This window comes from Mustela erminea, chromosome 16 (assembly GCF_009829155.1).
Source record: "Mustela erminea isolate mMusErm1 chromosome 16, mMusErm1.Pri, whole genome shotgun sequence".
NCBI classification, from domain to species: domain Eukaryota; kingdom Metazoa; phylum Chordata; class Mammalia; order Carnivora; family Mustelidae; genus Mustela; species Mustela erminea.
This window is the reverse complement of record NC_045629.1, coordinates 51,753,535-51,768,143: the sequence shown is the minus strand read 5'-3', so window position 1 is coordinate 51,768,143 and position 14,609 is coordinate 51,753,535. Positions and strand designations below refer to the sequence as shown.

At 35.7% G+C, this 14,609-nt stretch overlaps 1 protein-coding gene across 44 annotated transcripts in view; it reads right to left on the bottom strand.

The window, feature by feature from the left end:
* The window catches only part of RIMS2 (regulating synaptic membrane exocytosis 2), a 594,152-nt gene that overhangs the window by 201,441 nt on the left and 378,102 nt on the right, over nt 1-14,609 (bottom strand). For 22 of the 44 annotated variants that reach the window (XM_032316364.1, XM_032316365.1, XM_032316366.1 and 19 more), the window contains one exon: nt 12,493-12,558. The exons of the other annotated variants lie outside the window; for them this stretch is intronic. In XM_032316364.1, the coding sequence (XP_032172255.1) occupies nt 12,493-12,558 (66 nt within the window). The remainder of the gene's footprint in view (nt 1-12,492; nt 12,559-14,609) is intronic. 44 annotated transcript variants of the gene reach the window in all.

Sequence of the window (14,609 nt, the reverse complement as noted above, 5' to 3'; positions counted from 1 at the left end):
ACCCAGTCTCAATGCAGGTTCTTTAAGGGAATGAGATATAAAACTTGACAACTTCCACCTAAATTCTTAGTGAATTTTAGTTTTAAGAGAAGAACTTAAAAATATTTAATTTTGAATGGTAACCACTAAGAACTATGGATGGTAGCACAGGAACTATGCATTTACAAGGCATAAATATTTTAGTACCTAATTTGGGGTCTATATTTCACTGTAAGTAGCTTTCTCTGTAACTGCACTTAATTTACTTGATTTTACTTTATGCATTTTAAAACATTCTTCTAAAAAGGATGGCCATAAGTTTTACAAGATTGCCAAAGGGCAAGGCATATAAAAAAGGTTAGGAACCATCCACCTACAAAATTAAATCTTTCTTATTAGGTGAATAATCTTGCTGTCTTTTAAAAAGTGATATAATATCTAGTAATTTACTGTCTTTCATAGTTCGATTTTTTAATAGTTTATATTTTGTAACATGTGTAAAATAGTTCAGATTTTTGCATGTATCATTTACCTGGATAAATACTGACCACTGCTCTGTACTATTTAGGGGCTCCTATTCCAAGGTTTGGAGAGGATCCTGTTTAATAGCCCACTATTTAGGGGCTCCTATTCCAAGGTTTGGAGAGGATCCTGTTTAATAGCCCGTCCACAAACAGAGATAATTCATCCTGACTGATAACACTGTAACAAGGAACAGGATTGTAACAACTCAGCTTTATAAGCCAATAGTAGCATAGGCAGATTCCTAAGGATTCCTAAGGGAAAAATAATTTTATAATCATCTAGTGCAGCTGTCCATTTGAGTCATTTTCCCTTTCACTATAGTTGCTCTTGCAAAAGATTTTTTTAAGTTTCTAAGCATCTGGCACAGCTCTCTACTTATTTCACCACCCTTGCTATTTACTTTTCCCTATTCTCACAGCACAAGGCAGAGATGTAATGGAACAGGGAAGAACAGGGCACAGGGCCTTCTCTTCTATAACCACTTACATTAGACCATCGCAATTTTTCAACTTCATAACAACAAAAGCTCAATGTAGAGCATCTCTGTATCTCTGCAGGTATGATAAAAGAACACTAGGAAAACTCAAAAAAAAAAAAAAAAAAGGAAATGAAAGGAAAAAATAACCACCAGCACAATGCAAAATTTCAAAGTACTATGCAGATATCAGTGAAAGTTCTCCTAGAATGTGACTCAGAACTTACAGTCTGTGGTTAATTAGGTTCATTTCATATTTAGATTGTAAAGATGCCATAAGTAAATATAATAGGTTTTCTTAAAAAAATAAACTTTTAAAAAATGAAGCTATTTCAGAACTATTTCTTTTCCTTTTGATAAAGAAATTATTTCTCTAATGCTGAAATCTTAAATTAAAAATTTTTTTCCAATGTATCTCTGAAGGACAACAAGTACCTCTCTGGTTTGGAGCAAGAAATATCTTCCTTGTGTCCATACTGTATAATACAGTAAGCTGATTACCAGCAGAAGCAGTATGCTTTTGGTAAAATATATGGAATGTCTAGAGATTTTCTGAGAATTAACTGCATAACTGAAGAAATATATACAGAATAATATTTTAAAATTAGATATTTTAGAGCAACTAATAAAATGTAGATACATATTTATATAACATAACAAATAATTTAAATTGCATGACTCAACTCTATAATTTTCATGTTCACCATAAACTGTATTGCACAAGTTTAACTTTTTAAAAACTCTAGTTTATATTTAGTATTGCTTCCAAATAAATAGATACTATGTATAAATAAGAACATTTTTGTTATTTTGGTGGAAATAGATTAATTTATCCTTAGTCCTGAGAGCATCTCTCTACAGAAATTTCTCCTCATTTAAATGTAAATTCTGTATGTTAGTTAAAAGTAGTGACTTTATTCAAAAAAATAGCAGTGTCTAGTGTCAGCCACATTAACAATCTAAGATGTGAAAACAACAGTAATACATATAGTGAGGTGAGAAAGCAAGACACTTCTAAGTTAAGAATATTATTGTTACCCATAAGCCTATCTTATCACCAAAAGGAGATGTAAACTGTTCTCATTTCTAGAGAAGTAGTTTCTTAGAAATAGTCATTACAGGAGATAGCAAGAAGAAAATATACTATCTCAATGTCCTGAAGAAAATTAGGGACAAATGCAATACTGAAAAATAAAATATACTTTATTATTAAATATGCACACATAAAAACATAAAAGATGTAAATGTCTAGAGGATATTTTGAGTATTCCATTAAATATTTATAATATTCCTTATTATTTTTTATTTCAAAAAATAACAGAAAACCACAAATAAGTAGGATTATTTACTCAGCAGCAATTAACATACAGCAAATTAATATATCTTCAAAATATATTTTTTTAAAAATCCAGAGAAAATAAAATAACACATTTTAAAGATGTATGTCTAAAGGACCAAATTATGCACTGTTACTGTAGTATATGTATAAATGTGATGAGGCTTGGTCCTCGCACTAGAATGCTATGTTCAACAGTTTCACTGATTAACTTTGAAAAATTCACGAACCTTCCTTTATTCTGGTAGCGTTACATGGAGAGAGAAATGGGTAGAGTGTGATTACCTCATACACGTGGCTGCCAGATGCCCTTAGCTGCCACTTCATGTTACTCCCAATCATATAGTCAAAAGTGTTATAGTCAGAGTATTAATTCCCCCCAACACACACACACTCACACACACACAGAGACTAACAAAGCAAGAGGTATGCAGCTTTTCAAATGTAAATACCACCTCAGTCACAATGAATGACGATGTCTAATAGTCAATAAAAAAATGACCGAAAATACCAAAAACAAGAAAAATGGGGCCCACGGTCAAGAGACAAACTCAAGAGATGACACAGATGTTGGAATGATTAGACAGGAAATTTCAAATAAGATAACTGATATCTTAAAGTCTACATCAGAAAAGACGAACAACATGCATGGAAAGATGGAGTGGTTTTGGCAGATGATGGAAACCATCAAAAAGAGTCCAGTGGGAGACACATGGTAGAGAAGGGACACTGTGTGCTCTGGGTCCCAGGCTAGGGTGGATTGTGGGTGTGACGGAGGAGACTAGGGAGCAGCACTTGGGGGATGCAATGAAGAACGGTTTAAATCCTGGGCATGGGTTCCTAAGGACTTAATCTGGGCTGCTGTGAGATCCTGTCAGATGAGTATGCTGGGTAATACCTGTTCTAGCCCAGCAAGCAGCTGGGCTGGCCTCTGACCCCACTGCTACTCCTGTGGTATGCCTAGAATCAGATAACAGGAATATCATTCTCCATAAACATGATGGTATCACAGTGGCTGTGCACAATAAGGCTTCTTGATGACTTATATCAAGTTCTCCAGCAGCCAGTCATCTAGGGACTTAATTCTACCTATGTTAATTATCTTATAAAGCTATTGAAGTTCCAGAAGTGAGGCCATTTGTTGCAAGTGCAGTAAGTACTTTTCTATTCATTTTAGAGTAAGTTTTTTTTACACTCTATGGAGCGACCTATCAAAATATTAGTAAGGTGGAGTCATATTTTGAAGCAGCAGGTCCAGGTCATTTTGTATACAGAGTTTTGTTATGCTCAATAAATCACATTGGAGGAAGGAAAGAAGTCAGATGGAAATACTAGAAATACAGAAAGTAAAGTATGGCAAAATACTAATTAGAAAATTTTCCTGGATTCGGTTTATAGGGGTTGTAAGTGCCTAGTTAAGATGTTTAGATAGGGGGGCGCCTGGGTGGCTCAGTGGGTTAAAGCCTCTGCCTTCGGCTCAGGTCATGATCCTGGGATCAAGCCCCACATCAGGCTCTCTGCTCAGCAGGGAGCCTGCTTCCTCCTCTTCTCTCTGCCTGCCTCTTTGCCTACTTCTGATCTCTGTCTGCCAAATAAATAAATAAAATCTTAAAAAAAAAAAAAAAGAAGTTTAGATAGGATTTAATTTTCAGTGAGAGTGACTTAAAGCTTCTGAACAACATATATATATATATATATATATATATATATATATATATATATATGTGATTTTATTTATTTATTTGACAGAGAGAGACAGTGAGAGAGGGAATACAAACAGGGGGGTAGGGGAGGAGAAGCAGGCTTCCCGCTGAGCAGATAGCCCAATGTGGGGCTCGATCCCAGGACTCTGGGATCATGATCTGGGCTGAAGGCAGAGGCTTAATGACTGAGCCACCCAGGGATCCCAGAAAGGTAATTTTTAAATAATGAATTAAGGAGCTGAATTAAGCAGTAGTGTATGAAATGAATTAGGGTAGGAACTTGTAGTAACAGGGGTGAAAATAGGGACGAAAGTATGGATGACAAAGTTTATAAAATCACGATGTACAAAATATGCAAATGCCGTATAGAGAATATGCACAATATATGAAACTATACAAACAGAATGTTAGGGTTAGAAGGAATCACAGAAGTCATATAATCCAATCTTTGTCATTTTAGAAATAAGCAAACTAAGGCTCACAGAAACTTGGGACACATCACACAAGTAGATGTTTTCTGAGCTGGAACTAGAATCACTGAACTATAAATTCTTTGATAGCAGGGACTTTTATTTTTCCTCCTCTCAAACATGTTTGACATCATCATGTGAATTAAATGTACAAATAAACAAACCAAAGAAAAAAACTTAAAATTCTCAGCCTCCAAAATGAAATGATGGCCTATTGGCAGAAATAAAAGGATTCTAGGGAGGAATGACAATAACTTCACATTTGAACTTGAATTTGTGAGGGGTGGAAAAATATCCTGTACTGACTTCCATCAGATAGAGAGATCTGGCCTTCAAAGGAGAGAGCTGCACTAGAGATATGGTTTGAGGAGTCATTTCAGTATTGGTTGTTGAGTCATTATTTCAATACTATTTACTGAATTCATATTATGGGCCAGGAAACACACCAGCTATTGGAAGTGTTGGTTAAAACCACAGAGATGATAAGATATGGATCAACACACAGTCAAAAATTTGAGGACATGAAGAAATAGAAAAGAAGAGGAGACAGAGAACAATCAAAAGGTAAAATGAGAATCAGGATAGTAATGCATTAGAGAAGCTAAAAAAAAAAACTGATTAATAATGGCAGGTGCAAAGAGGCAACACAGATAAATATGTACAAAAGCCTTGGCAAATAATAACCATGGAGAAAATAACTTAAAATTAAGAGTTGAGGCAGAGGTCAAACTGTAGAGGGTTGAAGCTTAGGAGCTGATGAAGGAGTGTTGGAAACATTCGTAAAAATACATACTCAAGAAACATGACTTAAAAAAGAGAGAATCGTTCTCAAAGTAGATTGAAGGTGTGGCAGAATAGAAGGAAGATATTATTTAGACTTAATCAGTAATTCAAGAAGAAGCAAAATCATGAAAATAGGAGAGACTGAAATGCAAGAGAAAAAAGAAATAGTGCAGAAAAATTCCAAAGGCATTAAGAGAGGTTATAGTCAGAAGCCCAAAAAGAAGATGAGTTGTGATGGAAAAGAACATACTTGTAAGAGAGAAGACTGGTAACAACGCAAAGTTAAGACTAAAAGGAAGGTAGCTCAGGAGGTACAAGTTACTTGGGTTTGATCACGTTTATTAAGGGCTCTCAGCGCTACTTGGCAGATAAGGCATCTATAAGCAAACAGGAATCTCCTTCTCCCTGTGACTCCGCTAACTTTGTCAGAATCCTTTCTCTAACGGGGGGGTGGGGTGGGGGCGTGTGGATTCATCTTAGTTATGGCCCCAAATACCCTGAGGTAAGACCATTCACTGCCTCTCTTCAAGCTCTACGGCATCCTTCATCATTACTCTAGACCCAGCTCAGACCCTTCCCAGAACCTTACTCAGTTCTAGCACCAAAGCAAGTCCCAGTTCTGGCACCAAAACAACTTATGATAAATCTAGGATATTTGAGGTCAATCACTTCTACTCAAGCCTCTTATCCCTGTCATTCTTAGTTTTCAAGTACAGGGCAAGCTCACTTGCCTCTGATGTCACTTCTCTAAATTCTTCATCTTCTGTACTTTCTTCTATAAAGTTTTAATCTCCCCTGTTTCTGTGAGCTATATTTGCAAAAATCCTTTTCCATCATTAGCAAACTTCCTTGTGTCATCAAGGAATGATTTTGTTTGCAGAATGGTTTCTGTGTTTCCCTACCTTAAATAATATTTAGCTCAACCTTGCACACTCTGCTTCCAGGAAAGCTCACGTCAGCAGAAGCTGCTTATCCCTTCATACTTTATTGTCCTCAGATCCAGAAGTTGGCTTCCTAGAGACACTCTGGCCATTACTTTCCTACCACAATATAAATGTCCCTATTCTATGAAGCATTCAACTTAGCTCGAACATCCATTAAAAGTTCAGGTTGCTAGTATCTATCCAACTTGGGATCATTATCCCTTAGTCATTGATAATTTGGGGGAATTAGTTGTCAGCCATCTTCTTTTTCGTAATTCCTATGGTTATATTAGGAGATTTTAGTGCAAGTGCAGAAAACTCTTCAATAATCTTGAAACATCTTCACAAACTTCAATGATCCTCACATTTTTCCTGAATTACTCCCACCCCCAAATTACTGTGGATCTTAGAATCCAGTGGAACTATTTAAATTCAGAAACACTAAACTCCAATATCTCAAATTCTGATTATAATAATTAATGCTGTCAGGTGTCTCATAGTCTCACTCTCACTTTACTCGATCCTCATTTGATACTTTTTGTTTCTTGGTGTTTCCAATTCCTAACAGTATTATCACTCCCTTTGCCTGCCTTCCTTTTCCATCTTAGACTCCTATTATTGATCACTGACCCACTCCCATATCAATACTCAGATTCCCTTCTAACCCAATCTTTCAAATATTCACCAGAACCCCAAAATTGGTTCAGTGCCATAATCGGATTTCTCTACATCTAGACAACTGGGTATAGTTGAAGCAAAACATAAATTCATTCAGGTTGACAAAGTCATGTTTTCCAACTTCTACTGTGCTGGTATCACCAATAATCTTTTTACTTTTCCCACCAATAATCTTGTCACTTTTTAACCAATGACCATTTTAAACTTCCTCATTTCCAATCAATCATGTTCAACCTTAGGCCTTCCCACTCAAGAATTTGTCTCAAAAACAATCACCATAATCTTGATGTATAACAACAACAAAATTGAGGCTATCAAACATAATTATCTTCAATTTATCAACCTTTTTCTAAAAACTTACTTAGTTTCAACTCTGTTTTCTATTTTCTTCCTGTCTCAGAAGAAACAAGAGCTGCTTTCTGTTTATAAACTCCATCTACGTGTTTAAACCCATCTCCTGCCCTAAGACCTTTCTAACAGTCATCCTGTCCTTCTTCTGTATTTTCAATCTAACTTTTCCTAAAGGATCTGTTCGTCCAGCCTCAAAACTCATGATGTATTTCATATTCTAAAAAAAAGAAGTCTACTTTGATATCACTTCCACTATCCAGTATTTCTCCTCCACATTCTGAAAAAAGCATTCTGTTTTTTTAGCCCCTAGGCAGGCCTCAGGCCACGGTAAGCTGCTTTTTTCCATCACCTCCTTTTGAAATCATTGTAGATGACGTCACCGATGACTTCTCACTTGCCAAATTTAATGGGCATTTTTCAGTTATTATTTTTCCTGTTGCAATAATTCTTCCTGCTTTAACCTCTATTCTGATAGCTCTATTCTTCTCACTTTTCCTTCTCTCTGTTTCTTCCTTTATCTATCATTTAAATATTTATGTTTCTCAGAGTAGAGACAAAGTCCTTGGCCTTCATGTCACAGGTTGTTTCTCCAGTTGATTTCACTTTTCTTTTTGTAGCTACTTACTGTTACCAGTGAATTTACTCTCAAATTACTTTATATAGCTCAAACTTCTTTAAGATTTAAAATTATTGATTTGGGGGGCACCTGGGTGGCTCAGTGGGTTAAGCCTCTGCCTTCAGCTTGGGTCATGATCTCAGGGTCTTGGGATTGAGTCCCGCATCGGGCTCTCTGCTCGGCAGGGAGCCTGCTTCCTCCTCTCTCTCTCTCTCTCTCTCTCTGCTTGCCTCTCTGCCTACTTGTGATCTCTCTCTTTCAAATAAATAAAATCTTAAAAAAAATAAAATAAATAAAATAAAATTATTGATTTTATTCCTTGCTGGAGGTTTCTCCTTAACTCTCTCAGTAATTCCATAAATGAACTTGTCTCTCACATAAACTAATTTCTCTCTGAACATCCCCCCCCACCCCCACCTCTGTTAAGGTGCCACATGCATCCAGTTACCCAAACTATGAGACTCATTGTGTTTCTTGACTCTTTGCTCCCCATCAACATCCAAATGCTATTATTTACCATGTATTATTGATTTCAGTTAATTAAATCTCTGGTCTTCTTCCTATCTCTCCATCCATTACCTTACTTAGTTCAGGGCCTCAAAGAGTTTTCTGGTGACCAAGACCAAGGCAGCAAATCTCTTTATGCATGCTTTCCTTTCCCACACACTTCTCTCTCAAATCAACCATCCATAAAGTCTCTAGAGTAATTAGCTAGAATGAATAAATATATTATAATCATGTCCTAATTAAAACTCTTTGAAGTATCTCTATCACTTAGTCTTAGATTCAAATTCCTTAACAGAACATACAAGATTATCCATAACTGGAACCAACTCTTATCATCCCAGATTCATGTCTTGTTATTCCCTTATGCCTTGTGGATAACGTTCCAATTGCACTAAAACATGGTACTTACTACTTTAGTGACTTTGCTCACAGATTTCTTTAGAATTCCACTGACACCCTATCTTAGCTCTATATAAATCTAAATAATTCCAATTCCTCTTTTAAGATATAGCCTACTTATCTTCATGACATCTTTACATGAAAGTCCACCATCGTGCTGATTTCTCAGTATGCTGTGGATAGCTTTAAGTTGAGATAAATACTAGAGGGAAAAAAGTAAGGTATGAGGGTAAATTTTTAAAGATAAAATGTATATTTCATAAAATAAAGGCTATATCTTAATAAATGGATATTAATAAAAGGTGACATGGTATCTATTCTAAATACGTTTGTTTAAATGTTGACTATGTCTAAAAATACACAGTGACTCAGATTTGTACTGGTTAGCATAACCTGGTCAGAAGAAAATGAGTTTTGATTCCTAATATTAGTTGATATTTGTCTCCTGAAATAATATAAAAAGTTTAGCAACCATTACTTAAGCCTCTATTCACCTGTTCCAAAGAGATAGCACTCACAATTTTTCATTTTACAATGTTCACATAGAGATACTGGTGCTTCTGATTCTTCACGGACTGGGAATGCCGTGTTTAATTTACTCCATTCGTTCCATTCAAAAAATTGCAGATTTCATATAGTGTAGTGTAGCTGCACTATGGTCTACTTGGAGCTACTAATGTATATTTATCCCCAGAAGGGGAATTTCCAGACCATGACATAAATGTCACCTTGAAATCTGGGCTGGGAAACTGGACACTTAGAGAGTTGGCACCACTTTCTTTTCTTTATTTATTTTTCTTTCTTCTTTTTCTCCCTCTTTCCTCTTTCCCCTCCCTCCTTCCTTCCTTTCTTTCTTTCACAGCTCGATAAAGACGTAACTCTTCCTTTAAGTGTTCAGCTGAGTTGGGGAGAGTTTGGAAAATTTAGTTCAGAACAATTCTGCAAGAGAAAGAGATTGATTCAGATTTGAACTCTGTCAAAGAGGTCAAAGAAGAACAGTATAGCAAGGGAACTGGGGATATTTCTAAGAATGGATTCAACCTCTTGATACGTAAGGAAGCCAAGTGGAGACTAGCAGGGAAAGGAAAAGGGGACAAAAACGTGGAGCTCTTTTTTGAGATACAAGAGCTAGGGAGGTAAAAGTAACTCGATGAAAAAATAATATGTATTTATTTTATATTTATTTATATAAAAATAATTTATATAAATACTTATATATCTATATCATGTGTAGTTCTGGTCCAAGAGTGAAGTGTTCAAATTAAGATTTTAGAGGTGTAATAATTTCAAGTAATGATAAGATACAGATATGGCCATGGCAGTGACGGACCAAAGTAGAATTGGGGAATAAAGTTTACTACCTCCACTTTGAGACAGCCAGGGAAGAGAGTGACTGCTGAATAGGTCATCCAAGTGAACGCTAACATTACTCTCGTTGATCACAGGAATGATTAGAAGTTAGACTAAAGCCAGGTGCTAAAATCTTCAGTGAATAAAATAGTATAAACAAGAGGTCACCAGATGATCTCAACATGGAAGGGCTGTGCTCAGTTGCATGACATACAAAGGTACAGGGGTTAAAGACAAGACACCTAGAACATTATGGTAATAAACATAGGAGAATGGATACCTGATTATACCCTCAATAATCCTAGAATCTCATAGTGGATTGAGGTGAGGGTCAGAAAGACTAAGTATCTCAGAAAGTTACCAGAGTGAAAACAAATGACAAAGTCACTTTTAAAAAAGCAAAGGAAGGAGACATTAAACTGAAAATGAGTATTATGTTAACTACTTCTGTGAAAGAGGCATACGGATTCAATAAGCAAAGATTCTACAGATAGATGCAGTAAGTAAAATCATGTATTCTGGCTTTCGGTTTGGGTAGTAGACTCATGGGTGCCATTTTATCATTATGCTTTGAAATGTGCACACATTCTTCTTGGTATATCAAACTGATGATGACAAAAGATAGTATTTTTAAAGGCTAAAGAATTTTATTCTTACAAAATCCACCCAGTTTGTCTGGGAGTAGGTACACAGTAGTCTCACACACTAGAATCGGGCAATTGATGGCAAATCTTACGGTAAGACACTTGATTACTTGCCTTCTAAAACTGATTTTCTTAACTGAGTCTTACTTTAAAATAAACTTTAATGATAGTGTATTTCCTGACCACAAAATAAATCATAGCATAAAAGGCAATTCAGAAATATAATCTCGCAAAATAGGCCAGCTAGGCTAGGGTTCAGAATTTGAATAAGTACATGAAATTGATAATCAACTGAGAGCTGATTAAGAACTGATTCTAGCATGTTGGCTCATTGAAAAAATAAACATGAAGCAATCTACTTATTGTAACTAAGATGAGTAGAATATAAAAAAAAAACTAATGTGGTGCAAGATTTTAACTTACATTTAAATGAAGATATACCAGCGTAATTAGAATTAAGCCTATAATCAGTAATGTCTCATCATGTGGCCCACTTTAAGAAAGGTCGTGGTCAATTATAGGGAGAGTTACAGAACTACTTCCTTACATTTTTGTAAGGTAATTGTATAATTGCTGCAAACCCAAAATAGAATGTAATACATAGCAAAAGTAAAAATTAAAAAAGAATTATTTAGTATCAAAACAAAATAACAGAAGAGAGATTGAGAAGATGCAAAAGACAATAAAATACAGCAATAATCACTACCTGTAATAAACTGGAAGGAATATTTACTTAAAGACATCACAAAACTTACATCGTCAGCAATCTATTGTTGGTATTATCTCTTATGTTTCCTTCTACGTTATCTACACGAATTTGATCCTTAGGAATTTACCCATTAGTTTTAATTATTTTTTTAAACTCTTTTATTAATAACTCTTAATGAATTAAATGAATAGTACAAAAGTGGTCACACATAACCCAGATCACTCGGAAACAACTGAGTACAGCATTTAATTCTTTATCTATACTCCCCGAACCCTCTACCACATTATCGCTGCCATTCTCTTCTCTGCCTGCAGGGCCTCAGAGTATCACAGAACTGACTCAGATCCCTAAAGCTACAGAAAGCCTGGAGAAACCAAAAGCTTTTAGAGAAATTGTTTCCTTTCTCTTTCTAGTTCATCCTTCCTTCAGTTAAATGCCAAGTAACTGATACTTCCCTTCAATATAAGGAGAATGGTGTTAAAGTAGAAATGGACAAAGATTTTCCCACAGACTCAATGTTCTCCATGGATCATCTATGACCAATTGGAGTAGATCGCATCCACCTTCGACAAGGTAAACTATAAACTGATCAGTTCAACCTAAGCACTTCCAGGACTGACTCCTCAACAGTAGGGGGGAGGGGGAGGTGGGGAAGCAGATTGTCAAGATATGTAAAAACCAGTGATGTCTAGATACATAATTATGAAGGTGGTCAGTCAAATGCAATTCATTTATTAAAATACTTTTATTCTATCCTTCTAGGTAATCAAGGGTTAACTGTAAAGCCTGGTGAACTAAATTTTTAGAGTCAACAGAGATGATACTAGCTCATTAAAGGGAAGCTAAGTTTTTGACATCTTATTACAATTAAAGTCTTTACATATGCTTTATTTTCTATTATTTATATAGTAAGGATAATATTTTTGTATTTCATGAATAATCGTATATGTCTATATCAAAAGCAGAAATAGAAGTGAATTATATCATATCATTAGACAGGCACATGCAATTCTACGAACAGACTTAATTGTAAGAAAAATATACCTGCCATCCCTGTGATGATGTTCAATGTTCTGACTGTATCTGGAGCGAGGTAGAGTAAGAAAATGACTGCAAGCATGGCAGAAACAAGAATATAAATGAGACTCAGGAAAGAAATGAAAAGGTATAGTTTAATTTTAAAAAGTGAAATTCAAAAAAGATAAGCAGATAGTAAGCAAAGCAAATGAAAATCGTTACTAGAAAGCTTGCTCTTTCCTCCCAATGTCCATTGTAATATGGCAGGGCTAAAGGTTAACATAGTCCAAGTATTCCAAAATAAACCCAAGAAAAACATAGCAAATCAAGATTTAAACAAATCATATTTCAAAATAAAATCTTATCGGTTATCACTCAAACATCTCTAGCACCATCTATAAAATGTTATACAAAACAGCGTTGCTTTCCCTTTTGAGGAGGAAAGATGGAAAGAGAAAAATAATAAAATAACAAGAAAGTTTAAAAAGAAAATAATTAAAGAGGTAATTTCTAATACAGACAGGAGATTTTACAAGATAATTATTTCTTCTTTGATCATGAATAAGTAAAAATTATTAAAGGGCTTAAAATTCCATTTAGTAAGGAATAAACTGTCTTGAATTGGTTATTACTTTTATTTATTAGGTTCATTGGATGCTATCCATTTTTCCATCCACTATGTTTAGTACATGATTATTACCTACTGTGGCCTGGGCTGCACTTCATGCCTCATGACTATCACAAACCATCGAAGCAGCATGCTGACCTTTTCACCCACCTCTAGTGGCTCCTCGTCTTCCCACAGCACTAACTGAAACTTTTCTGTTTCCTTCAAACCTTTCATGCCAACACACTTAATTTTGGCAGATGATCATGACGTCTCAGTTTTAAAAAAAGGAAACCAATTTGGAATTCTCTCGACTGTCATATTTCTACCACTAAATCCAGAGTACCTATACTTATATCTTCACTTGTCATTTTCTTTTGTGCCAAAGGAAGAAACTCCTCTACTTGTAATCCTAATTTTCCACATGACCTTCCTTCCTTCCTTATTATCTCATCATGCCTTCCATTCCGGAACAGCACTTAATCCTAAAAATAAACCCTTCACTAACCTCGCCTTCCTCTCAAGCCCTTGCCTGTCTCTGACCTTCCTTTCATCGTACAACATCTTAGCCATACCTACAATTCTCGTCACCACATCCTCACTTCTCATTTAAGCTTGAAGTTCGCTGTATATAATGTGACTTTCAGCCTCTACCATTTTCTGGAAGCTAGCCTATGAATGCTACCTGTGAAATCCTGAAAAATCCTTTAACTTCTTGATCTTCATCATATTACCCTTCTCTATGGAGCTACACATTGATTTTCAACCTCTGTTTCTTGACACTCTCTCTTCTCTTGGTTTTTGAAACATGATTCTCTCAAGCCATTAATAATAGTATTTACGTAACGCTTGATGAGGTGAGGAGTACTCCATTAAAGCTTTGTCTACTTTATCTCATTTATTTCTCATAACAACTCTTTAAGGTAGGTTCTAGTATTGCCACGGACAGAAAAACTGAGGCTGTGAGGGTCATGTAGGGAGTAGCTGGACTGGGTTTCAAACTCAGGGCTTCCTTAATCCAAAATCCAGGCTCTTAACATTGACACATACAGCCTGGTTCCCCACCCATCTAACTGCTTCTTGACCCATTTCATTTGCTGGAGTCTCTTTCTCTTTATTCCTTTAAAGGCAGTGGTTTCCCAGGATGGGTTCTTCAAACTTCTTTATATTCCAACACATTCTTTCTGGATTATATCATTTCCTTTATAGTGTGAACTCTCACTTTCTTAAGCTTTCATTTTTCCTTTGGGTTTCACAGCACATTTCCAGCTGCTTCCTGGGCTTTCCACATGGCTGCCTGACTGTCGTGTAGACACTTCAGAAAAACACATGTTAATTTTGAGGTTTGAGCAAGATACTCGCCTATTTGGACGCCTGGTACTGCATTTGTGAAATGAGGGGGCTGGAGCAAGTAGTTTCAAACCTTCTTTTTGATCAGAAGACCACTGCTTTTTGGGAACAAATTTTTATGTAAAGCCAATCATCAGAAAGCCAATAAAATCAGAATGACTCTGGCTAAAGAGGCAGTAAGAAGACA